Genomic DNA, 24,989 nt, shown 5'->3' with positions numbered 1-24,989 from the left:
AAAAATTCATATTTGGTTCAAACTTCATCAAATGTAATTTGCGTCGTTCATTTCCAATCAACAACACTAAATAGAGTTGACAATTTGGTATCACTCTCAACATGAACACTTGGGAGTTTGGACTTCATTATTGAAAGATTTTCATCTGTTGTACTTGAGATGAAATTTTTTTTAATAAAAAAAAAGGAAAATATAAAGGAGAATTGAAGTAAAACATCAATATACATTGACCATTTTCTGTTGAAACTGGCTGACAATAACAGAAGCCCCATCTAGTTTGGTCATGGTCATCCAAAATCTCCAGAACTATACAAGAGCCTCCACAATTGTATTCTGTATTCTGAGGATATTGTGCAGTCTTTCAAAATGAGGTAAACCCCACCATAATGGAATTTCTCATATATTCAAATCTTGCCTATAGGAGAACATCTCCTGGTCACATCTAGGAACTTTCTCCACTCTTCCCGTTGTCCGGATCGTAAGGCACCTCATGCCGAGGTTTGTTGTACTTCTCGCGCAGCTGCTTGATTGGTATGAAATCTCCGGCAGTATCCACCCCATAAAATAAGAATGAGGCGTAGGGATGATCAAATCGATCCTACAAAAAATTGCATTTTTCACCAAGTTAGAGATTGAATGACGAGTTTTGAGTTGTAATTTTAGATTATTTGTATACATACCTTATCTGGTTCGTTAGGCACCACTAAACTTTCCTCGGGTACTGCATGATGAACAATTATCAGATTAATGAGTCACAATCAGCAAAGAAAATTTGCAAAAAGTTCTAAGAAGTGATATAGAGCCCGTTTGGATTGACTTTAAGTTGGTCAAAACCAACTTAAAGTCCCTTTTTAGCTTTTGGACGTGTTTGCCTAATGCTGACTTTAAGCCATAAAGTTCTTAAAGTCAGTCAAAAATGAAAAGTTAGGATTCCTAACTTTTTTTTCCAAAGTGCTTAAAGTCATTTTCTTTGACCATGAAAATTACTTTTATATCCCTTATATTTTAACTAAATTCTCAAACTACTTTTTTTTATTCTTTTAACCCTAAAATTCTCATCATAAGCACTTTTATCCAAACACTCAACTGCTTATTTATAAAAATAACTTTCAGCACTTCAAAGTTCTAAAAGCACTTCATACATAAAAGCTACTTTTTTTAAGCCCATCCAAACGGGCTCATAGTATGATTCCACACAGTATATATGACCTTCCTTAGGTCACACTAGATTATCTAGTTACTCCCTCCGTTTCAAATAGTTTATCTTTTCTTTTTAGTCCATTTCAAAAGAATGCCTCTTTTCCTTTCAGCAACTCTTTAATTCCAACTTCTCCACAGGACATGTTTAAGACCACAAGATTAAAGGGTATTTTGGTACATTCTACACATCTTTAGTTTAAGACCACAATATTCAAAAGTCTTCTTTACTTTCTTAAACTCTGTGTCAAGTCAAAATTAGACAAATAAATTGAAACGGAGGGAGGGAGTGTTAGAAATGCTTATTCATGGTCGCAAATTTCACTTACCATATGCTACTAACAGATTGGGATCTGCTTGTACATCCACCAGCACCTGAAAATATATTTCCATTTAGTCAAACTAAAAAGATCAGAAGTAATAACTAAAGAAATATCACTTGGAGCAGGCACCACTTTCAGTCCTCTAATGCAGCAGAAATGAGAGCTGAAGTTTGAAATATGGGATTAAAATCAGGAACTTGCACAGCATGCATAAGAAGTTCACCAAACAATTCTTTTGATTATATCAGGAAAATGTTTCTTAGATGAAGCTCATACAGTCATTTGCTCTGGAGGTCCTCATTCTTGCACCTAACTCTAAAAGACAGCAAATTTCTACACCATTTAGGATCGTTCTTTGAGCTTGTATATTTTTGCTAAAATGAGGGCCTAGAGGTAACTGTACTTTCCTGTGTTTGTAAACGGGTTGAAAAAATGTCATGTATACTCAAGGCTACAGTAGCTATTTGATAAGTAGTTGCTAGAGGACCACATTGAAGTTTGATAAATTATCAGGTCAATGCACAGTACATATGCAAGATTTCGCCAGGAAGTGGAACTCTACAGTATAAGCAGTAAATTTCAGATATAAGGAGGATAGGGGACTACAAAAAGTAGTTGACAATTTGACATATACAGCTAGAAAATTATTTGGTCCTTCTCTGGGACGTGGGTGCAAGGCATTACTGTTGATACCAGACCATGTTCAGATAGATAAATTGAATTATTCTTTGTTTGCAATAGATGAAACCTATTTTTATGTTACAAGATCCAGAAAAACCTGATAAAATGGTTGATCAGAACCACGAGTCAACTTTTCTACTCGAGCATTTTCCATCCATGAATTTGATTCACAACATATTGGGTCCATCCCACATATAACACCACGATATCCTGAAGTCACAAGATAAGGTTCAATACTATAAATAACTTGAGTAACATTTACTAATCCAGCTAAATCTAGGGGTTCCATGAATGTCAGTCAAGGGAATGTATTTTCCCAAAAGGAAGCAATGTATCAGGAAGAATAGTTATGTCATTCGATACATTGAGCCACAAGATGTCCATTCAAGGTACAGCACATCACCAAAAGAAAGATATTGAAGGCACTTCCTGATTATGTATCCTCATTAAGTCAACACCAGAAATAAGCAAGGGTTGATCACTCAGTGAGGTTCAGTCAAGTAGTTCATGTAGTTACAATGTAAAAACTTCTGCCATCAATGACTGCGAATTAATCAAATCATCAAGATTTGACAATCCTACCAGGAAACTTCATAAAGGCTCTCAAATTTATATATCACTTTTAACTGCAACTTAATTATATGGAGAACATATGCGGATTTGTGTATCTGGTTTTTGGTTTTTACATTTGGTTATCTTTTAAATTAGACCGAGGCTGTTCCTTCCACTCCAAACAATTAGTTAAAGGCTCCATACCAAAATTCTTGTGCTTCACTTTCTGGCCTAATCGAAATGCATATTGAGCATTTTCATATGCCTGAGCTCTTATTGATGCAGTCAGAGATTCTGCCTCTATCTTGGAAATTTCATCTCGTAATTTAGCTGCCAAATCATAATTTTCACTCTGAACTGCATTCTGCAGGTCTGCACTGAATGAAGCAAAAGCTGATCAGAGGTGCTTCAAAGGTGCCTTTGGAACATACTAAAGGTAGAATCTTTATAATCAATTCAAGAAATAGCTTGATATTCAGCACTCAAAGCTCATGACAAAAAGAACAAAAAGAATGTGAGTATGCTTACCGTAGACGCAAGATGCTTATAGCCATATCTTGAGCTTCACTCTTTGAGGCTGATCCCCTTCTGGATTCCTGCTGCCTCAAAACCTCTGATTCCACCTTCATTAGCATATAAGAAGCACGCTGATTCTAGTCAGTAAACAATTCTCATCTATCTATTGAGCTTGTTCAATTTCGGAGAACCAAAATCCAATAAAATCACAAGAAGAATAGTGGCAACAGTTGCTTGAAGTTAATAATGGAAAATAAGTAAAAGATGAGATGAAAACAGGACATTTAATATCTCCATAAACTAACCTCAGTGAGCTTCTCTCTTAGTTGTTGTGCAATTTCATACTGCTCCACATTCAAAGCATACTGTGTATAAAGCAGGATAGACAACTCGTAAAGCAATGATTGCGTAAAGCAATGATTGAAGGTATAGCAAATAAACTACAGTAAATAACAGAGCTAGATGGCAACCTGCACGCGTGTAGCCAGGTCCAGCTGGAAAAAGAACATCAATATATCTTCATTGGCATTCTCGCTACGCTCAATGCTTGCTTCTGAGCTTTGGTCACCTCCTTTAAACAACCATCCAGCTTGAACTCTCAAATTCCTCGGCTTTAGCATATCAATGTGGGTTGCAAAGGACAAGCTTTTCCGATGATCATTCCAAACAAATTGACTTTCCCCAAAACCTATCGTGGTTTCTTTTATTTGTCCAAACTGCCTCCTCAAACAGGTGTATCCACAAACTCCGCAATATCTAGAAGTTGCAAGAGTGCTCATTGACATACTTTGCACCATGGCTACTGTTCAGGACAACCCCTCCTTCAAAGAACCTATTTTCCTTTCCGTTCAATCTACTTCTGAAATAAAGTTAATCTTTTCAAAATTTTCAACTTCATCATCTCTGTAGTCAATTCAGGGAACTTAAATTTGTATACTGACTTTTAGAAAGGTTCAAAAAAGAAAATAAAGGAAAAAAACCTTGTCAAAACTTCACAAAACCCCTAAATGTTTACCATTTAAACTACAAAATACTTTGGGTAGACTACATGAATCCTTTATATCCATACCCTGCTATTTGGGTTCATTTAATCCAACATCTAAATGTTTATTGCAGTTCCAAACATAACTAAATTCACATTCATTGAGCAAATTCAAGCCAAAGAAAGAACTTCTAGATTGCAATTCGAGCATTTCTGCAATCACTTCCAATAACAACATACCGGTGCAATCCCACAAGTGGGCTCTGGGGAGGGTAGCATGTCCTTATTCTTACCTTTGCAAGGTAGAGAGACTATTTTCGATAGACTCTTGGCTCAAAAGAAAACCAGATAAAAAGTAAATGAAGCAACAGATAGTAATAAACACTTAGGAACAAAGAAACTATGTAATTCCTAAATAATAATACTAATAAGGACAAACGGAGAGGAGCCTAGCCCCCTGCCTCTCCCACATGAATGAAGTGCACAAACACTCTGCTGCCTACTAACCTCCAATGTCTTCCTATCTAGGGTCATGCCCTTATTAAGCTGAAAACTGTGTCAAATCCTACTAATCACCTCCCCAGTTCTTCAAAACTCCTAGAAGGAAATAAATGTATGGTCTCATCTTCACAACTAAGAAACTAGAGCTAATTCGCCTGTAAACCAGACAATCCCGTCAAAAATTAATACTACACAGGAATTTCTCATTTTCTAATTCCAATTCACCTTTTGATTATTTAGTTTCGAATCATATTAATTTGCTCAGGATGCTCTCTTTATTCTATAATTAAACATGAACTTCCAATATAATGCAAATCCTATAACTCGCATTTCTAGTAATTGATTTTGAAATATACGTAAGTGTATTAATATATAAAACTGAGTAAAAGCGTACTCACTTGCAGAAATATCACCGGAGAAGAAGATCGGAGTTTTACGGACGCACCGGAAAGTTGTGTTTTCTGCCGGACGGTGGTCACTGGTCACTGTTGATTGATAAATAGTGTCCACTAATTTTTCATTCTACCCACCATTGATATTTTGCTTTCTTTTTGTTTTTTTGTGTGATTTTATAGTTCACTGCCACTTGACAATTTCAATTCGAATCAAGGGATTTGACAATTTCAATTCGAATTGACTAAATTGAATTCTTATTATTGTGTGATTAGAAAGTCATGTGTTCAAACAATCTTCGATAAAAATGTAAAATAAAACCACTACAATAGGCCTTTATGGCCAGATTTCTTCTCTTAATCCTGCACATTACGAAAAGTTTCATACATAGACTGTTCTTATATTCTTCACGAAGAAACTTTCTACTTATGAATCGGGTATAGAACCAATGATGCTCACAATTTTTGATTCCATTATTATATGTAGGTACTTATTAAGCATTTGAAGAAAAATAAATATGAAATTTCATGTCCACTTCGTTTTTTTTTTCCTTCTTCACTATCTCAACAAAGTATTCCTGAAGCGCAACAGAAAACAAAGAAAGTATTCCTCAACAAATTATTTTGAGTTTCCTTTTGATCCAAAGAGGATAATATGCTAAAACTTTTTAGTAAAAGTATTTGAAAGAATGTGAAATAAAAAAGTCCCACGTTCACACAGGGTCAAGGAAGGACCGCATCCCAAAAGATGTAATGTAAACAGTCTATCGTAATACAACAACAACAATATGCACAGTGAAATTCCACAAATGAGATCTGAGGAGCGTGGAATGTACGCAGACCTTACTACTTTTCCAAGATAGAGAGACTGTTTCGGAAAGACCCTTGACTCAAGAAAAGGTCTACCGTAATGCAAGTATTAATGACCCCGAAATATTAAATCAAATTCTAAAAATAAATACATACATTACATGGAAAATGTTACAGAGGGGAACATTTTATTGCCACAGAGAGACGAGAAAACATTGTCTGCACAAATAAATAAACAAATAAAATTACAAAGTAAAAGAGAAATAAACAAATGCCACTAAAATAACAACCAATTACTACCTCATGATTAGACATTAAAATAAGAGATTAACAAGCTTCATTATCTTGCAACTTGCTCCCAAGTAGCTTTAACTGATGAATCTTGAATTGAAGCTCTCATGGATATGGACACTAAGGTCTCTGATAAACATATTTTGTTCTAGGATCAACGATTAGGCCCTTTCCTCCATTCACTTCCAAATCATGCCTGCAAGCACAAGATGACAAGTAGTTCAAGTACATGTTACATGAAGGGAACCGAGATGACCATTGCTACAAAGGCAGATTCATGATTTAAACTGGTGATGAGTTCTTATCTTTATGTAAGTAGTTCAAGTACACGTTACATGAATGGAGATGACTGTTGCTACAGAGACAAATCTAAGATTTAAGCTGGTAGGTTTTATCTTTATGTAAAATAGTTCAATCACACGTTACACAAAGGGAGATGACCGTAACTCTTTCTAGTATGCTTCCTCTATAAGAACACTGAACGCCCAGCTTCGCAGAGCAGCTATCTCCCCAGCCCACAGCATAGTGTGGAATCTGGATTTCCTTTACTGCCTATGCTCACGAAAGACAAAGCCACTCACACGAATCCATGGACCCCTTACTGCTGGCTTTGAGCTTTCTTGCTTGCTATCCGCCAGCTAGAGGAAGACTTTACCGAATGCGCCAACTAACCTCTGGTGGCAACTCCAATAGAGGCAGATGGGTTCTATCTTTATGTAAGTAGTTCAAGTATACGTTACAAGAAGGGAGATTACTGTTGCTACAGAGAGAAAACCAGGATTTAAACTTGATGAGTTCCATCTTTATGTCCTTACCACTCGGGTCGTTTGGTATGCAGGATGGGATAAGCAAGGATATCCCACCGGATTATTTTCTTGAGCTGTTTTTTTTGGGTCACTGATGTAAATCTTTTTGGTGGTTGCCAGCATACCCTTATTGCTGAGGAATACAACTTTACCTTTTGTCAAAAAAAAAAATGGGACAAAATTAATCCTAAATTTTATCCCATAATTATAATCCTTATCCCATGTAGGAAACGATTTAATACATTGCATGACTGAGATTATGGGTTTGGAATATAATATTTAATGAAGTTTTAGTGATTATGCACGTATATATCTAAGCTCCGTGTCGGATATGTTAGGTTCAGCTGAACCCATGGAACCATATTGCATCTGCCTCTGAGTTGCAACATGTGAAAGCGTCAAAACTCGAGAAGAAATCCAGACTATAATGAGACAGTAGACAGCCTAAAATCAAGACAAGCAAGTAGGAACTATTATCTTCCCACCCAATAGAGCGAAATTATGGACAACGCCAAGTAATATGACATGTTGCTCTCAACTCTCAGACATTCTGACATGATAAATGAAGGATTGTGGTATGATAACTTAACTGGAATACAAAATCTGGAATGGTTAGTTGTTCACGAGGAACATAGCGGAATAGCTGTAGAAGACGATCAAGATATACTACTTTTTTCCACACCTGCAGGTTAGTTACCCAAAGAGAAGGATTCATCAGAGAAAATGGACTGGAGTTTGTTTACAAGTAATAATGGGATTAGATAAAAAGAAAAAAAAGGAAGGTGCTAAGAAAATAGGTACCACATTATCGACGAAGAGTTGCAAAGCAAAAATTGCAGACTTCAGTCCAAAGGTAGGGTGAAGCACATATATTGCCTGCTCACAGAAAAATGAGATTTAGAAAAACCAAAGAAACGGGAATAATGTCCAGCTTTGGGAAACATTGCAGAGGACAAGAAAAATGGGTGAAGGCATTGCATACATGAAGATTACGCTGGTGTTTCCGTCCAAGTATTTGTTCTAATCTCTTCATCCATCCCAGATCTGGTTGCCTGTTTTTATACAATGAAACAAAGTCCAGAAGCATCTAAGAAAAAATATTGCCAAATTTGAGGTACAAAAAAACCCAGTGACACCAAAAGTAAGGAACACATTTTGCATGTCAACTTCCCCTGATCTGATTTTGGTCAAACACAACTGAACCACCAAAGTAAAACAAAACAAAAGTTTATTAATCAGCATTATAAAGGATTCTTTCAGTGACTCAACCGCATTGAATCAAAAGAAAAAGGTGGAGTGGATCTATTTTGTATATTTCATGATCTTCATCAATCATATGGACACGGAGAGCTGTAGATAAAAGGATCCTCAAAGCAAAATGACTCAGAAAGGAAAATAATGATGTCCGGCAATGTATACAAATTAGCTCTGGAGCTCATTCAAGATGTTTTGGAGATAGTGAAGATCTTCTATCATTCTGATCAGAGAAAGATCTAAATCCAAATTATTGATTATTTTCACTTATACTAATCAACAAACTTCATCACGAGCTCTATGACGAGGTCTATCCATCATAAGGACATGAGCCAATGAAAATACGGCCAGAAGATAAAACTTACATCTGTAAAGACGCTGCAGAATGAAAATACACTATTGAGTAAGGCTTCTGAATCACAGGCTCGAACTCCTGAAATGTGACAAGCAGAATAACTATTTACTGCCAAATCATGCAGGAAAAATTTGAAATAAAACAAACTATGAATCATACAATTGCTACGGATAGATCTCATGCAATCTAGCAAAAATTATCACTACCTTTATTACGTACAGAATAAATCTCTCAAGATCAAGACATCTTAGCAGGAAATGTGCTCCCACAACTACCATAACTGGACGACCCTCACTATCAACCCCTCCTCGGTAACTGAAAACACAGCCAATGAGAAACATAAGTTTAACATAAACGAGGTGAAGCGAGGCTTATTCATGGATATGTTGATAACAATTCAGTTATCTAGTAGTCATGTTAATTTAACAAATCACTCTATTCAAGTGCATATCTGAGGCTCCAAACACTTGGATGCAGGTATTCTCATTCATATGACAAGAGCATGGACCAAAAACAATGAAAGCAAAGACATAATTTAAAGAAAGATTCTTACACGATTTTCATTTCCGCAATTTCTGAAAGATTCAAAGAATTTGCTTTTGCAAGATATCTAGAATGAAGGGTATATTCTTCTGCAGCTGATAAAGCAGGTCCCCCAAGGTCACCATATCCAAGCATTTTAAAGCAGTTCCAACTATTTTGTGCTTGGGCTGTTTTTTCCCATTGTTCTCTACGTCGCTGATCTGGGTCTTTGATCAGGGACATAAAAGCAGGATCCAAAAATGCACCCAAGTAGGATGAACTCCTGTTTAAGAAAACTTTTTCAGTCTGGCTTAACGATATATAATCAAAAGTCATATGCTACACAAATATGACTTCAACATGTAGAAACTAGATAAGAAACAACAATATTGGAACTATTAATCAAATAATATTACAATATAAAAGTAACAGGAAGTATCTTTCTTAATGTAATCTCCTCTTGATTACAATTTACAACCAGAGTTCACTGCAGCAATATGATCAGAAATAGCATGAAAACCAAAAAATTCCTGGACTATTTGTTAAGAATAATAAATTATGGTTTTCATTAATGAGCAAACAGAATGATGAGCTGTAAGTACAAAAGTGCTTTAGTTTGACTCTTATACTGGCATGGAAACACATGAATGTGGAGTGATCTCCAAAGTCCTTAATAATGGAAGCTGATACCATCTGGACAAAAATGTACTTAAAGATAGTCAATTAAGATATATAACCTAATCTTTTTGTTTAGCGATCATGCTTTATTTCTTTTTCAAGGCCAAGAGAGAGAAGAACTTCCACCATCAAAGGATTCAATCAAGTGGAATGCAAGCTAAATTTCCAGCAAAACAATGGTGGAGAAGTTCATCCAACTAAAACTCATAGAATGCAGCACTATGTTCAACCACAAAATTGTTTAATCACACCTAAATAAGGCTTCCTTCAGAAGGCCCTTCTTATTACACAGGTATAATGGAATCATAAAAAAAAACATGTCAGTTGTTTTAGCATCTTCGCTTTTGAAAGGTCTGGTCATAAACCTTGAGCGCTAATTAATTTGTTTCAAATAGGACACTCAAAGTCGAATGGTAGTGATATTATAAAGCGACAGCAAAAAGCTTGGGGCTACCAGGGGCTATTCTTTATGTAAACAATAATTTCCTTTGTCGATTTCGTTCTACTGTAATACACATAGATTAAAAAAGTCGGGGGGAGATATGAGCATTGAAACCAGTTTTCAAGTTCTAACTAACTTTAACACTTCAAACTGTATCCTGCAAGCCCACTGTTCACATGATATTTATTGTGAATGAACTGCTTAATTCAACACTAACCTTCTGGACAAACCAAGATTACTGATAGATAGATCAACAGAGGCTTGGGGGGTCCTTGGACTAGAAACTTTTGCATTTGGCAATGGTTTTATTCTTATTTTACGTTCAGCTGTAGTTGTCTCTCCATTCTCATCCCCAACATCTGCAGGAAGTTTTAACCGGGCAATTTGCTCCTCATGATTATCCCGAGGGAAGTAGAGAGGAAGCAATCTGCAAAATTAAAGATACTGTGAATTTTAACAGCAAAAACAATATACACAGAATTCTTGCTTCCTCTCAAGTATATGTCAGAAAACAATGTACCGAGTATACCTTTTATATATCTCCGTATCGGATGACGTAGTTGTACAGAATACGATTGCCTCTATTTTATCTTTTTGTTTCTCAAGAAACCGCCGTACAGTTCCTAATCAAAGCAACAATAGATGGAGTTACATTCAACAACTGGCAGATAGAACATTTAAACAAATATAGTAAATATACGGAATCTTTCTGATGGAGATGTCAGTTCTTTTCAGTCTCAGCACAGAAAGAATTATCTTTATCTTTAATTTGAAAATCAAATAACGAACAAATAAGCACTTGATTAAGAAAACAGACTCACTTATTGCAACATGAGCAGCTGGTTCTCGCGGATAATTTTTGGCTTCGGTATAGATACAGCCCATCGCAATGCTGCACTACATAAATCAACATTGTAAGTAGCGTTTTAAATATTTGAAACCCTAAAATAAAAAGGAAATTAAGGGACTGGCTATCCCTTTTTCCTTTTAATAAACAAAATCACGACATTAATAACAAACTGCAGAATATATGACCATTAGACAACCTCTGCAGTCCATTTTCTATAAGAAGTTCAAGGCAAGAGCGATAGCAATGACTTAGAGCATTCTCGGCAGCAGTGTGGTATTTTACCGCATACTTCGGACCAACAGTATGAATGACCCTCCTGCACATGAAATTCAATCAGCAGTACGTCAAAGGCTTATGATTATGCTGCATTTGTTCCCATGCTAAAATTGTGATGAAATATCATGAACTAAGTTCAAAGGGGAAGAGATTATTGAATATTTCTTTTTCTTTTTTCATACCTTAATTAACTGTAATTTATTTATTTCTTTTTTTAAAAAAAATAGTTTTAATTTACTATTAACAAAATATGATGATATAGGAATGCATTTACTACTACTACTGTTCAACAGTCAACACCCTGCCATCACCATTCAAATAAAAATTGTTAAGCGGCATGACGATTTAACTTATTTGGAAAGTGTAAAAAGTAAGATATAGGAGCTTGATGACTTCAGCTCTCATCAGTTGCTCTGGAAAAAACATTATAGTTAGGCTAATGGCATTGAATTGAGATATGTCGTACTGCCTCCTAACCATGATGTCAACGAACAAGATTGAATATTTGTTTAGACTCTCACATTATCGGATCATTATTTAGATAATCCAACACAAATACGATCACATTGTTCGTGATCATGAAACAACTTATCATTATGCCAGAATATAATTGCAACCTGGCTTCATATAGCAATTCCATAACCAACTCATACACCATGTATTATGAGATTTCGGTGAATTAGACAAGGTCATGGATATCCCTCAGTGGTATACAGGTCATACTTCAAAATACATATGCTCTTTTTTTTCCTACTGAAGACCAGCTTAGCTGTTCACAGATACCACCCCTATTTCTTTTACTGTGTGAATATACTCGAAAAGTGGATAAACAGCTAAATTTCTTATGGAGAGCTCCAAATATGCTGGTCGATAGGTGTTTTCTCTTTTGGATAAGGACACCGGTCCATAGGTGTGATACCATGATCATTGAAGGTATTAAAAAAGGGCCAAAAATCACATGAAGGAAAGTTGTCTCAAAAGACATAATTTCTTTGAATTCTTGCAGATTTAGCGAATAATAGAACACAATGAAAGCAAAGCATCCGTATAGGCAACCCCAACCAGTTGCAGTTAAGGTTAGTTGTAGTTGGTGCATTTACACAGAGCCCGATTTTTTGCAGAAATCGTTTAAGTTTGGTTCAGACCATATGACGATGCAGGGACAGATGTGAGATTGAGAAAATCACTAATTTTTAAGAATCCATGATTTATCCTATAAGACAAATAATTGAGTACTGAATGAACTATGCCTTAATGGAGTAGAATAGATGTAGGGTATTCACATAGCTGACTTTGACTAGTTTGGGATTTACTAGTGATCGTTATTGCATATGTAAAGATAAGGTATTGCTAATCAACTAAAAAGGGAGTCAGTTACAAACATACTCAACAATAATGCACAAAGTTTATAAAAATAACCCGAATCACCCACCTAGCAGGAAGATCATAAGCATTGGTAACTTTTGCCATTCCTGTCCGGCATCCTCCCTATGAAACAACGTAAACCATACATAAATCTTTCTAGTGTCACCATCATAGGTTGAATACAAAGGGTAAACAGTTGGAAAAGGAGTTATATAGAATCCTTAAGCTGGAACAAACAGAAAATACAGAAATAAATGGAAAGAAACTGCTCCCATAAAAAATGTAAGGAAACTGTTTGAGGTTAAATTGGTTGCCACAAGTTATGCTTCTGACCCTATTTGTGAACCCGCCGGGAATTAAGTTATGAAAAGTCTGGAAAACATATGACACATTGAGGAACATACGAGAGTGGCACACTCCTCTGCAAGTCCAGGTCCAGCAGCAGCATGCAATCCAGGGCTGCTGTGTGCTTCATCTAAATTCTGTAGAACACAAAATTGGAGTATAATTGTCAAAAATTCCATTGACAGAAAAGTGTTTTCTTGATGTAGTTCCTTGCAACAATCAAATTAGCACTGGAGAACATTCTTACTGAAATTGCACAAATAAAACAAGCGCAGACATATCTTAAATGGATGGTATGTATGGAAACAATTCAATCATCACACTGGTCGACCTTATAATCTTTTGGGAAGATGTCAAGTAAAACACATATCGCCCGGAAAAACAGACGATATTATCCAACAGCCTACATATACATGCTTCAGTTTCTAGGTACTTCCCGATTATGATATACTTGCAAAGTAGAAATAGAATGCAAATTTGAATAGATCTTCCTCCTTCCATTGTTTGTGGAATCAAAATACTTCCACTTATACCACTTTTTATGGATAAAGTACCCCAACCACACTTACCCCGTCCCTTAAAAGAAATAGAAACAGGATTGAAATATATTCTACCTTTGTGGATTTTTAAAGTCGTCTTCTCCCCGTCCCTTAGGAGTAAGGTCTGCGTACATTCTACCCTCCCCAGACCCCATGTTGTGGGATTTCACTGGGTTGTTGTTGTTGTTGTTGTTGTTCTTTTTTTTATAACAGTGGAGTCCGGGACAACTACACGCACCTCAACTATTCCACCGTGTACCTGCTACCTCCCCCCAATATATATATAAGGTAACTCTACCCACCAAGGCTTAGGTAGATGACAGGAGATCATCCAGGGTTTTTTGTATTTGAGTTTTGAACCCACTTCATTGACCATGATCACTAGCTCAAGAGTAAGCATATAACTTGAAGCATCCCCTATTCCCCACTGTATTTACTTGAGTCAGACCAAAAAATACGCTACTTGGAACTCAATATTTTCAATGAAAAATTTGTTGGCTACAAGTTCATGTTTCTGCCACCATCTCAGATGAACCGATGCAAGCACACATACTATTTAATCTCTTACACTCCACACTTAAAAACAAAATATGCACATTGTTGATCCACACAAGAAGCAAATAACGCATGTCAAGAAACCAAATAATCAAAAAAACAAAGAGCACAACATAGAATTATCTAGAAGTTACTTCTTACCTCATTTGTAGAGTTAACAACAGCATCTACCTCGAGATTCCAGGGGTCTCCTCTCCACAGGTATATCCTGGAGTTAATCTCATGATCCACAGGAAACTTAGAAACGATACCATTTGCATTTCCCTCAGACCCTGAAGCAGATGACAAAGGATCTGCATAGTCGGAATTAGGATCTTCATTCTCATACAAGTACCTAACGTCAGAATCAATCCAACGCGGAACTTGGTCTAATGTCACAACAGAATCTCCACTATCCGTAGGTACCCCGCCTCGGGTAGTAATTGCTACAGGACGATACATAATTTGCTTCTCTTAACTCCGAATTTCACTTCCTATTCCTTCATAAAGAATAGAACATTCTCCTTTTATCGATTACAGCTAAAGTCAAACACATACTGAAGAAATTTCAGTAACCCCACGTTTATTCCGCCAAAAGAATCGAATTCCCTGAAAAGAACACAAAGTACTACAAAACTTTATACACAGGAGAAAACACCACAAAAATTAGGCTGGAAATAAGTATATTTCCCAATAAAAATCGAATCTTTACATCTAAAACTGCTCATCATACTGAACTAATCCTCAATACCCACAAATTCAATTGAGAAATACATCATTATTACAACATCAAAATCAACAACCAAAAAGCAATCCCATTTAAAAAAATTAAACCAAGAAACTATATCATTCATCAAACTTTGCAAAACCCAATTCAGAAGTTCTTCACCCGGATTTAAGAATCACATTTCCATAACCCCACCAAGAAAAAAGACAAAAAAAAACTAAAATACCAACAAAATCATCAACAAAAACACATAAAATAAATGTACCCTTTTCAGAATTCTTCAAGAAAATTACCTGTAAATCGATGTGAAATTTCAAGAAAACAACAAGCTAGGTTGGCAATACGAGGGAATTGTGCTGGATGGGGTGGGGAGTGGGGGTGGGGTCTTAATAAGCTATAGCCAATATCGAGACTCCCTTAGAGGAGATGGGGGAGTGGATTTTAGAATTTGTGGAATTTTTTTAGCTTTAACTTATCATTGTGGGTTGTTTTGTCATTTTCTGTTCTTTGTAATCTGTGTGAAATAATTTTTCTTTAATTTGTCAGGTGCCCTCTGAATTCTTGTCAGAGTTTTAAATAAGGACCTTTGTGAATATTTCTCCTTTTGTTTTTTATTTTATTTTATTTTTTGGGTAGATGAAAGAGAGAATTTCATAAATGACTTAGTTTAGAGTGCAATTACGAAATATAGTTACAATTTGATAATCAATGTATCATATGAAAGAGTTGTATCACATAGGTAACAATTGTATGTTGTATTCAGGTGGCGGATATTAACTATATTAGCCGGATGTTAGTTGTATGAGTCGAAAACGCACGCGAAAGAGTTTTGTCGACACGTGGATAGTCTATTTGCTCTAAGATTCAAAATATAGTTATGTTTAGTAACTTTTTTGAAATTATAACTATGCATCATAAATACAATCCAAATATTTATCACGTCGTGTATTTTTTCCTAGATTTAGATTATAATCATAATCATATCATTCATCACAAAATACATTCCATATATGCATGTGAGTGTTGGTAAATACGGACAGCAAAATTAGTAAAGATAACCACAAGTAAAAGTGCAAAAACTTCACTATTAATATCAATATGCCACTGTCAAGCTCATTTTACTAATGCAGTGTATTTACAAGCTATAGAACAATGGAAGAATGGCCCTTGAAATGTTCTGCTGCTTATACTAAAAGCTTCTAATGTCTTGGAGATTCAATCAAACTCCACGTCTGATAACGCGAACTTTCACCATTAATGTTCAATCTTCACTCTTTGCATCATCCATTTGCATTCTTGAAAGTTCGATGAGTGAAAATTGGAACCAACATTGGTGATAAAGGTTACATAGTTGCGCGTTCATTCTACACCAGCCTTCTGCTTCAACATGGCAATGAAGCTGTCTCTATCTTCTTGTGTCATTCCTGCTGTAGAACAATCTCCAACTCCCCACTCAGCTCCTCGTAAACAATACTTGTCTTCAATTGATTTTTTGTTCCTGAAAAATACGCGAACAATTACCATTTGGTTGATGCTTGATGTGATCCAAGTCAGTTCTTTTTATATATACTTCAAGAAACTGAAAGGACAACACATGCAACCTTACGAGACAGGATGAAAGCGGACAATCAACTTTCACTTCTCACCAAGGGTGGAGCTATATAGGTATCCCTTTATCGAAAAATTATACTGCAGAAATTCTCTTGACATAATCACGGAAGAATGAATCGTTAAAAAACTTATGACTGCACTAACTACAAGAAAAGACCTTACTTTTCGCTCCACGTTCAAACCCCACATTGACTTTTTTCTGAATCCCTTTGTTAGAATACCTAGTTCCTCTTCTGCCTATACTGCTTAAATTACCACAAGACATGGAAATGTATAGAAGTTAGTAACCCCCCCCCCCCCTCCAAAGCAAACTCATCAAATGACTAGTAGAAACAAAGGTACAGGGGCGGAGGGAGAGAGTCTGATCTGATCTTTTCTTTCCTGGGTGTGGACTGAAAGAAGACTTCCATCTCCAAGTTTAACTCAGACGTAGCTCCCTTCTTTTTTGGGGGATGTGAAGCAGTGTCAAACCAAAATACCCTACAAGCATTAGCTCTCCCTGAAAAGGAGGTGATCCAGCCGCACCTTCCAGTACGGCTACGGAAGTGTCTATTCTACCAAACCACGGGACGGAGCTCCCTTAACTCTTCTTCTGGGATGTTTCAAGTTTCGATCGATATTTGCGGAGTTGATCATCCCTCTCGAAAACAAAGATTTGAAGTACAGGTTCAGACGAATCCAATAACTTTTGTTAAGACTTTGTATTTGTCTAGGAAATTCATTAATTATGAACCTAGTAACTATGATGACTATGAGTTCGGTTGTAAGTTCAGAAACGAAAGTCTCCAAGTTTAACCATTATGCTGAAATAAGCATATTGTAATAATATTAGCATATAAAATATGAGAAATGTAATATAATCTATTAACCAAAAAGCTAATCATTCTGAAGGATAGTCAATGCAAGGATGATATTACTTCTCTTTGTTTTGCTTGGATTTCTCAAGTAACTGTTTAAGCAAAGGCGACTCTTTGAATTTTGCATCAAGTTCTGCATACTTTTTCTGATTATCATCTGCAAAAAAGAGCCAATCTTCACATATTATCTTACTGCATAATGACTGCAGAAACTTTTTTACAATGTTATTTGTGAACATACCGTTCCAGCGATTAAGAAAATCAATCTTAGGTAATTCAGGGCCAGGAACTGATTCTATTCCATTTGAACCCGAAAGAAATCCAGCATTAGCTGCAATTGAAGCACAATAACATCTTTATTAGCATTCAAGCATTGACAATTGAAGAAACAAAAGGATCATGTAAATTCGTTATCACGAGTCACGTTCTATTGAAATACTATCCAACAAAAACTAAGAGAATCGATTGAAGCAACAAAACAGTTTATCAACTGTCAAACAAGGTGTGTAGATTTTGACATGGTTCGAGATATTCTATATGTCAATAGGAATTCGATGACTTAAACTTCCATTGCATCTCAAGCTTATACCAGTTCATTTTGCTAAACTTTTACACTTCCTAATTTAGCAAAATTTCGTAGTAACTTCTTGAAAGTCAAGTGATGTTCAATATCATTTAGCTAACAGCCATTAGCTGAAGTTTCTAGTGTTGATGCAATATCTTCAAGGACAACTAGTAAAGGAAAACAAACTAAACATTCAAAACAAAGCCCTTTTCACTCACCGCTATACGTGCTTCCATTGTTTTCATACACAGAAAAATCACATCATAGTACATGAAGGTAAAATCATAGAAACAAAAGAGGCTAATTAAGTTATTTAATGTGATTTTCTAAAACAAGCTAAACATATACAGTTGGTGGAAGATATTAGGACTATATAATTTGGATTCCATAGTAGGCCTGTGTCACTTCATTTATTGGTGTGAGTTGGCAGTAAACCCTTGTACTAGACTAAAAAAACTGTTTTGGAGAGGCTCTAAATCTATAAATATATGTTAGGTCTCTGTTATGATCCTATTGCAAGGTATGAGACTTGAGTCCTACTTTGGTTTAATTGGTAGTTGATGCGGAGCTTATATAGCTTTGGCCCCTCTCACCTCAATAGCTAGCTTTTGGGGTGTGGTTCTCCCTGTTTTGTACCAATGGTATCAGAGACGCCCACCGCTCTTCGTGTCTGTCCTGTCTTGGATGGTGACGTTGGTATTGCAGAGTTGGCCCAGGGCTAGAAATGGTCTAATACTAATACAAAGCTATCGAGGACGACAGATGCGAAACGTGGTGATTTGTTATGATCCTATTGCAAGGTATGAGACTTGAGTCCCACATTGGTTTAATGTGGAGCTAGTGTGGGCTTATATAACCTCAGGCTCTCCCACCTCAATAACTCCTATAAACTTATTATCCAAACGCTTCTAAGTATAATCATTCAGAAGGTGCTCTTAACCTATGCACGCGTGAATATGTATTAACCAAGTAGTTTTAAGTTTAGACTATGATGACTGGCATCCTCATTTACGCAACGAGAATCCATACCAACAATGCAGCAAAGGGAACATTATATATACAAAAATTAAATTCAGAATGAAGTTACTAACATTTAAGATCAGCGTCCTAAAATTCAAATTCTAGATCCGCATCTGGTTATCATAGGTCACAGATATAACTTCAAACTATGTAAACAACAATAGCACCATAACAAAAAAGATTGATCAAGATAATAGTACCAGGAGAGGACCATAGAAGAATAGCAAGGCAAGCAGAAACTGGAACAAATTTCTGTAAACTGAAGTTTTGAGAAGGGAATTTTGCAGTAATTGAAATTAGTGGTGGTTTTCTTTGAAATCCATGGAAGACTGATGGAAATGGCTGAAGAAGATTGAAGGTATTTGAAGGGAATTGTTTCATTGATGCCATTGGAGAAATATGAGTAGTAGTAGCCATAGTCATATTTTCTGCTTTTGCTCTGCTTCTACTCAGACCAAAAAGTAGAACAAGATAGGGAAGCTGAAGAAAACAAATGGCCATCATTTAATTTCAACCAAATGGAAGTGGTAGTTATTTTGTTGGGCTTTGGGCCATCATTTGTTAGTTGGACCAATTCAAACAAGAACAAACGCATTTACTTGAGTCTATCAAAAACAACCAATCTCTCTACCTGGTTGCACAAAGTAAATGTAAAGTCGGCTTACACTCTATCTTCTCCACAATCCACCTATGAGATTACACTGAATATGAACCACTTTTTTTTTTTAATTATTTTCTCTCTACTTTGCTTCCATTTGGTCTTTAATATATAAACATGATCAGAATTTGATATCCAACATTCTAATACCAATCTTATTAAGTTTCAATGGATAAGTTCAACTCAAACCTTCAAAAAATAATAGATCCACTTTATATACTTCAACAACTTTTTTAAAGCTCCACAAATTTAGATGTGTACACTTATAATTTTATAGCAAAAAGAGGAGGAGAAGAAAAAGGTCAAGTTCTAGCAGGTATGTAGAGCCAAGGCTATTATCGTACAAATTATTTTAACAGGGATAAATTTGTGCAATAAGACAAATCAACATATAGTTTCCTAAAAAGTAAACAAGTTGATAATGTAATATAAAACCTCTCTCCAGAAAGCCCTAAAAACATGCCCCTTTTCTGAACCCTAACAAATTATGGCCGCTTTGGCCGCCGGCCAACCATCACCGGCGGCTACACCGCTAACTACGAACCATATGAACTTCCCCCTCCTCACTCAAACTCTTCGTGATACTCAACCATCTCTATCATCCACTTCTTCCTCACCAAACTTCGCCCAGATCCTTATGCATGGAATCTCTCCTAAAGCCAAAGGTCCTTCCATACCAATTAAAGAGGTATCGTACCTTGAGGGTACCCCGGTGGTGCGCTGGACAACCACAGAAGTGTTAAGAATGGAGCAGATGGAAAATCTACAAAATGCTATAGTGGGTAAGTTTTCTTATGGATGGCCGGAGTTGCAAGAGTTGAGAACAATCATCCCTCAACAGTGTGGAGTGAAGGGAAAGTGTGATATCGGTCTCTTGAGAGACAGACACTTACTGATAAGATTTTCTCTAATGGAGGACTTCATCAATATTTCCTCGAAGGGTGCCTATTGGTTGAAATCTAAGGATGGTTCTACATATCAAATGAGGCCATTAATTTATACTTCTACCTTTAAGGTTGAGGAAGAAACATCAATAGCCATGGCCTGGATCTCTTTCCCGAATTTACTCCCAACATATTTTGGGAAAGAATCGTTATTTACTTTGGCATCTGCAGTTGGGAAACCTCTAATTTTGGATATGGCTACCATAAATAAAACTAGATCCAACTGCGCAAGGGTAAAGGTCCAGGTAGATTTGCTATCTGATCTACCTAAGTTTGTGCTGATGGAAATTGAAGATGAGAAGACTAAGGACATTAGAGTTGAAAAGGTGAGAATACAATATGACCATTTGCCAAAATATTGCACACAATGCATGTTACAAGGACATTCAATTGATGACTGTCGAGTCCTGCATCCTGACCTGGTGGCAAACACGGCAAACATCAATGAAGCTGCAAAGAAGAAGGGGAAGGAACATGAGAAGGGATACGATTCAAAAAGCAGAAGACAACAGGGATGGACACGCCCCTACCAAATATATGTTCCTAAAGTTCTATCAAGTGGAAAAGTTGTTACTTATCCAGGAAAAAAGGAAAAAGGAATAAACAACAATAAGAAACATGGTAAGTTGGGGAGTGTGGTTTCGACCCATAATAATTTTGCTGAGTTAGGAACAATCTTGGAAGAAGAAGCTGATAATGTAGAAGTCAAGGGAGCAGATGATAAGATCAAGGAGGAAACAAGGCAGATACTAAAAAATGGGCACGAAAGTGAGAGTGAGGTGACTGATGAAGGTCTCTGTGTTATTAATGAAACAGATCCTAACAAGAAAGAAATTGAATCGACTGATCTTTCTAAGAATTTTGAAGAAACAAGAGCAGATTTACAACAAGTAAATAAAGATGGTATCAGTACTAATGAGGAGGACATACTTTCTGAAAATGGACACAACTCAGGATTTAATTTGGAGCAGACAGAAATGATCCCAGTCAATGAAATGCAGGGGATAGAAACAAGTGGGAATGATATACAGATTTCAACAATAGGCAAGAAGGAGTTGGAGATTGAGGAAAACCAGACTTCAAAGCTTGCACATTTGGATCACAACCACGAATTCTATCCTAATGATACAATGACAGATGGAGATCTGAGCATCTCAATTGACAATGAAATAGGCTCATTTCCTCCTCAAAGGGAAGTGAGTATGGATTTAGCAGTGGCACAAGTGAAAATGAACAACTCTCAGTCATCAATCCACCAAAGAAAATCTTCTCCTTTGAAGGAACTGCATGATGTGATCTCTCATCACATACATGAGGCCATTGAGGTGCAAAATGTAGACGACATTTTCTCTAAAAGTGAAGAAGAGCATTCAGTGGAGCAAATTTTAAGCATTGTGGTCAAAGAAGTAGATCTTTCACCAAGGTCTAAGCAACAAAGTCTCAAGAAAGGAAAGAAACAAGTAAACATAGATACTATTCCCATGAGAGTGGTGCCAAGGAGAGGTTGTAAGCCAATTTTTAAATGATGATGAAGACACTATTTTGGAATATCAGATCTGTGAAAACACAAAAAGCTTTTCACAGAGTTCAAATGTTACACAGACATCACAAATTTTCCATTATAGCTTTAATGGAACCTTTTCAACACTATAGGCATATTCAGGCATTCAGAAGAAGATTAGGCATGACACATGCCCACTACAACTGCAATGGTAAAATATGGTTCTTTGTAAATGAAAATATAAATGTGGAAATTATACAGGATCAGGAACAACAGATTACTGTAAAGCTTTTTTTCCAGGAATTGGAAAAATCACTTATGGTAACAATGATCTATGCAAAGTGTGATCATCTTGATAGAATCAGTTTATGGGGTAGTCTATACAGTCTGGCTGATCAAATGGAACTACCATGGTTGGTAGGTGGAGATTTTAATGTCATTATGAATGAAGATGAGAAGATTGGTGGATTGCCTGTTTTCCCACATGAATATGAGGATTTTGCATTTTGTATCAACTCATGTGAACTTCTTGAAATAAATTATAAGGGCAGCATATTCACTTGGTGGAATGGGAGGACAGGTAGTGACTGTATATTCAAAAGGCTGGATAGGATGATTGCAAACTCAAAATTACAAGATTGGTTTGCACACCTGGAAGTGCAACATCTATCCAGAACTGGCTCAGACCATGCTCATTTACTACTTACTTGTGGTGAATTTGCACAACACATAAGAAAGCCTTTCAGATTTTTAAAATTCTGGACAGAACATGACACATTCTTGGAAGCTGTTAAACAAGCATGGATGACAGATTTTGAAGGAAATGATTTTGTCAGTTTCAAACTGAAATTGAAAAATGTGAAATCTGCTTTAACTCATTGGAGTAGGGCCACTTTTGGTGATATATTTAAACAAATAACAGTAAGAGAAGAGGTGGTTAGAATTAAAGAGCAATGTTTTGAAGATGATCCTACTCCTGAGAATAGGATGGTACTACAACAAGCACAAGCGGCTTTAAAAAAATACCTGCATTATGAGGAAGAATTCTGGAGGCAAAAGTCACATATGACTAGTTTTGCAGAGGGTGACAGGAACACAAGATATTTTCATAATATTGTGAAAGGTAGGAGGAAGAGATTACAAATCAGAAGGATTAAAAATCAACAAGGTGCTTGGCTAGAAGGGGATTCACTAATAGCAGAAGAAGCTTGCATTTTCTACCAACAACAATTCTCACAAGAAGCTACCATTCTTGATTTCAATCTGCTAAAACATGTTCCCAATATGGTGGATCAGGGAACTAATGATCAACTGGTAAGCATACCAACTTTAGAGGAGGTGAAGAAGGCTGTTTTTGCATTATCTCCAGATAGTACTGCTGGTCCAGATGGGATGACTGGTACCTTTTATCAGGTGTGTTGGGACATAGTAGGTATTGACGTGCACAGAATGGTGAAAGCCTTTTGTGATGGCCAAACTCTTCCTAAATCAGTAACACATACCAACCTGGTTCTGATACCAAAGAAGAACAACATTGAAACTTTTGCTGATATGAGACCAATCAGTCTCAGCAATTTTATCAATAAGGTCATTTCTAGAGTGGTTCAGGATAAACTGGAAGGCATCCTACCTTCTATAATATCTCCTAACCAGTCTGGATTTGTCAAAGGCAGAAGTATCATTGAAAATGTCCTCCTAACTCAAGAAGTAGTGACGGACATTAGACTAAGAGGAAAACCAGCCAATGTGGTACTCAAGCTTGATATGGCCAAAGCATATGACAAAGTGTCATGGAGTTACTTAATCAGAGTTTTAAGGAAGATGGGATTTGCAGAAATCTTCATAGACATGATTTGGAGGTTGATAGCAAACAACTGGTACTCTGTACTAGTTAATGGTCAAACACATGGGTTCTTCCACTCCACCAGGGGGGTGAAACAAGGAGACCCTCTCTCTCCTACTCTATTCATCTTATCTAATGAAGTTCTATCAAGATCATTAAACTCTTTATTTGAGCATAATGAATTTAGAAGCTATGGAATGCCTAAATGGAGGGAAAATCTGAATCATCTAGCTTATGCAGATGATACAATAATTTTTTCTTCTGCTAATGCTACTTCTTTAAAATTAATTATGCAGGTGCTACAAGCATATGAGCAATTGTCAGGTCAGCTCATAAATAAAAACAAGAGCTCCTTCTATGTGCACAGTAAAGTGTCTACTGATCTGATACAACAGATGGAGAATATTACTGGCTTCAAAAAAGGTACTTTTCCTTTCATATACTTGGGTTGCCCTATCACTCACTCAAGAAAAAGGAAGGCTTACTACAATGATCTGATCAAGAAAATCAAAACGAAGCTGCAGAATTGGAGAGGAAGATTACTATCATTTGGAGGAAAGGTTGTCCTGATCAATAATGTATTAATGAGTATACCAATACATCTGTTATCAGCCATCAAACCTCCAAAGTGTGTTATCACTGACATGCACAAAATCTTTGCAAAATTCTTCTGGAACAATAGTGAGGAAGGCAGAAGAAGACACTGGGCATCTTGGATACATCTGTGTAAGCCAAAAGAAGAAGGAGGAATAGGATTTAGATCTTTATTTGATGTATCAAAAGCATTATGTGCAAAATTGTGGTGGAAATTCAGAACAACAAATACACTATGGGAAAATTACTTGTGGATCAAATATTGCAAAAGAGACAACCCTCAGACTGTGCAGTGGAAGGGGGGTTCTCAAGTATGGAAGGCTATGATAGAGGCTAGAGACAACATAGAGCATGAAATATGGTGGGAACCAAGGAGTGGAACTGCAAATATATGGTTTGACAACTGGACAAAATTAAGGGCTCTTTACTACATCATCCCACAAGATTTTGTAATAGAT

At 36.4% G+C, this 24,989-nt stretch overlaps 3 protein-coding genes across 6 annotated transcripts; all 3 read right to left on the bottom strand.

Moving 5' to 3' along the window:
- Positions 1-51: 51 nt before the first annotated feature.
- LOC129880112 (clp protease adapter protein ClpF, chloroplastic) lies at positions 52-5,335 on the bottom strand. Of its 4 annotated transcripts, none has more exons than XM_055953992.1 (9): positions 5,151-5,335; positions 3,740-4,144; positions 3,575-3,634; positions 3,282-3,376; positions 2,958-3,130; positions 2,299-2,411; positions 1,527-1,572; positions 681-721; positions 52-598 (listed from the first exon to the last, which is right to left on the bottom strand). In XM_055953992.1, exons 2-9 carry the CDS (start codon positions 4,064-4,066, stop codon positions 443-445), a joined length of 1,011 nt encoding a protein of 336 aa, XP_055809967.1. In that variant the 5' UTR covers positions 4,067-4,144; positions 5,151-5,335; the 3' UTR covers positions 52-442. The 4 variants fall into 4 exon arrangements, with proteins under 4 accessions (XP_055809967.1, XP_055809968.1, XP_055809969.1 ...); XM_055953993.1 differs by having other exon boundaries at positions 3,740-4,125; XM_055953994.1 differs by having other exon boundaries at positions 3,740-4,122.
- Positions 5,336-6,123: 788 nt separating this feature from the next.
- Positions 6,124-15,431, bottom strand: LOC129880111 (uncharacterized). The gene is made up of 15 exons (XM_055953990.1): positions 15,232-15,431; positions 14,374-14,820; positions 13,198-13,275; positions 12,861-12,916; positions 11,349-11,468; positions 11,124-11,194; positions 10,832-10,925; positions 10,520-10,729; positions 9,214-9,465; positions 8,867-8,975; positions 8,671-8,738; positions 8,034-8,103; positions 7,853-7,927; positions 7,642-7,733; positions 6,124-6,441 (listed from the first exon to the last, which is right to left on the bottom strand). The coding sequence occupies exons 2-15, from the start codon at positions 14,671-14,673 to the stop codon at positions 6,366-6,368; spliced, it is 1,671 nt and encodes a 556-aa protein (XP_055809965.1). The 5' UTR covers positions 14,674-14,820; positions 15,232-15,431; the 3' UTR covers positions 6,124-6,365.
- Positions 15,432-16,003: 572 nt separating this feature from the next.
- On the bottom strand, positions 16,004-19,500 carry LOC129880110 (uncharacterized). The gene is made up of 4 exons (XM_055953989.1): positions 19,192-19,500; positions 17,648-17,737; positions 17,467-17,563; positions 16,004-16,436 (listed from the first exon to the last, which is right to left on the bottom strand). Exons 1-4 carry the CDS (start codon positions 19,493-19,495, stop codon positions 16,298-16,300), a joined length of 630 nt encoding a protein of 209 aa, XP_055809964.1. The 5' UTR covers positions 19,496-19,500; the 3' UTR covers positions 16,004-16,297.
- Positions 19,501-24,989: the final 5,489 nt, after the last annotated feature.

This window comes from Solanum dulcamara, chromosome 2 (genome assembly GCF_947179165.1).
Source record: "Solanum dulcamara chromosome 2, daSolDulc1.2, whole genome shotgun sequence".
NCBI lineage: Eukaryota > Viridiplantae > Streptophyta > Magnoliopsida > Solanales > Solanaceae > Solanum > Solanum dulcamara.
Note: the sequence above shows the minus strand (reverse complement) of the source record. Positions and strands in the feature narration are given on the sequence as shown.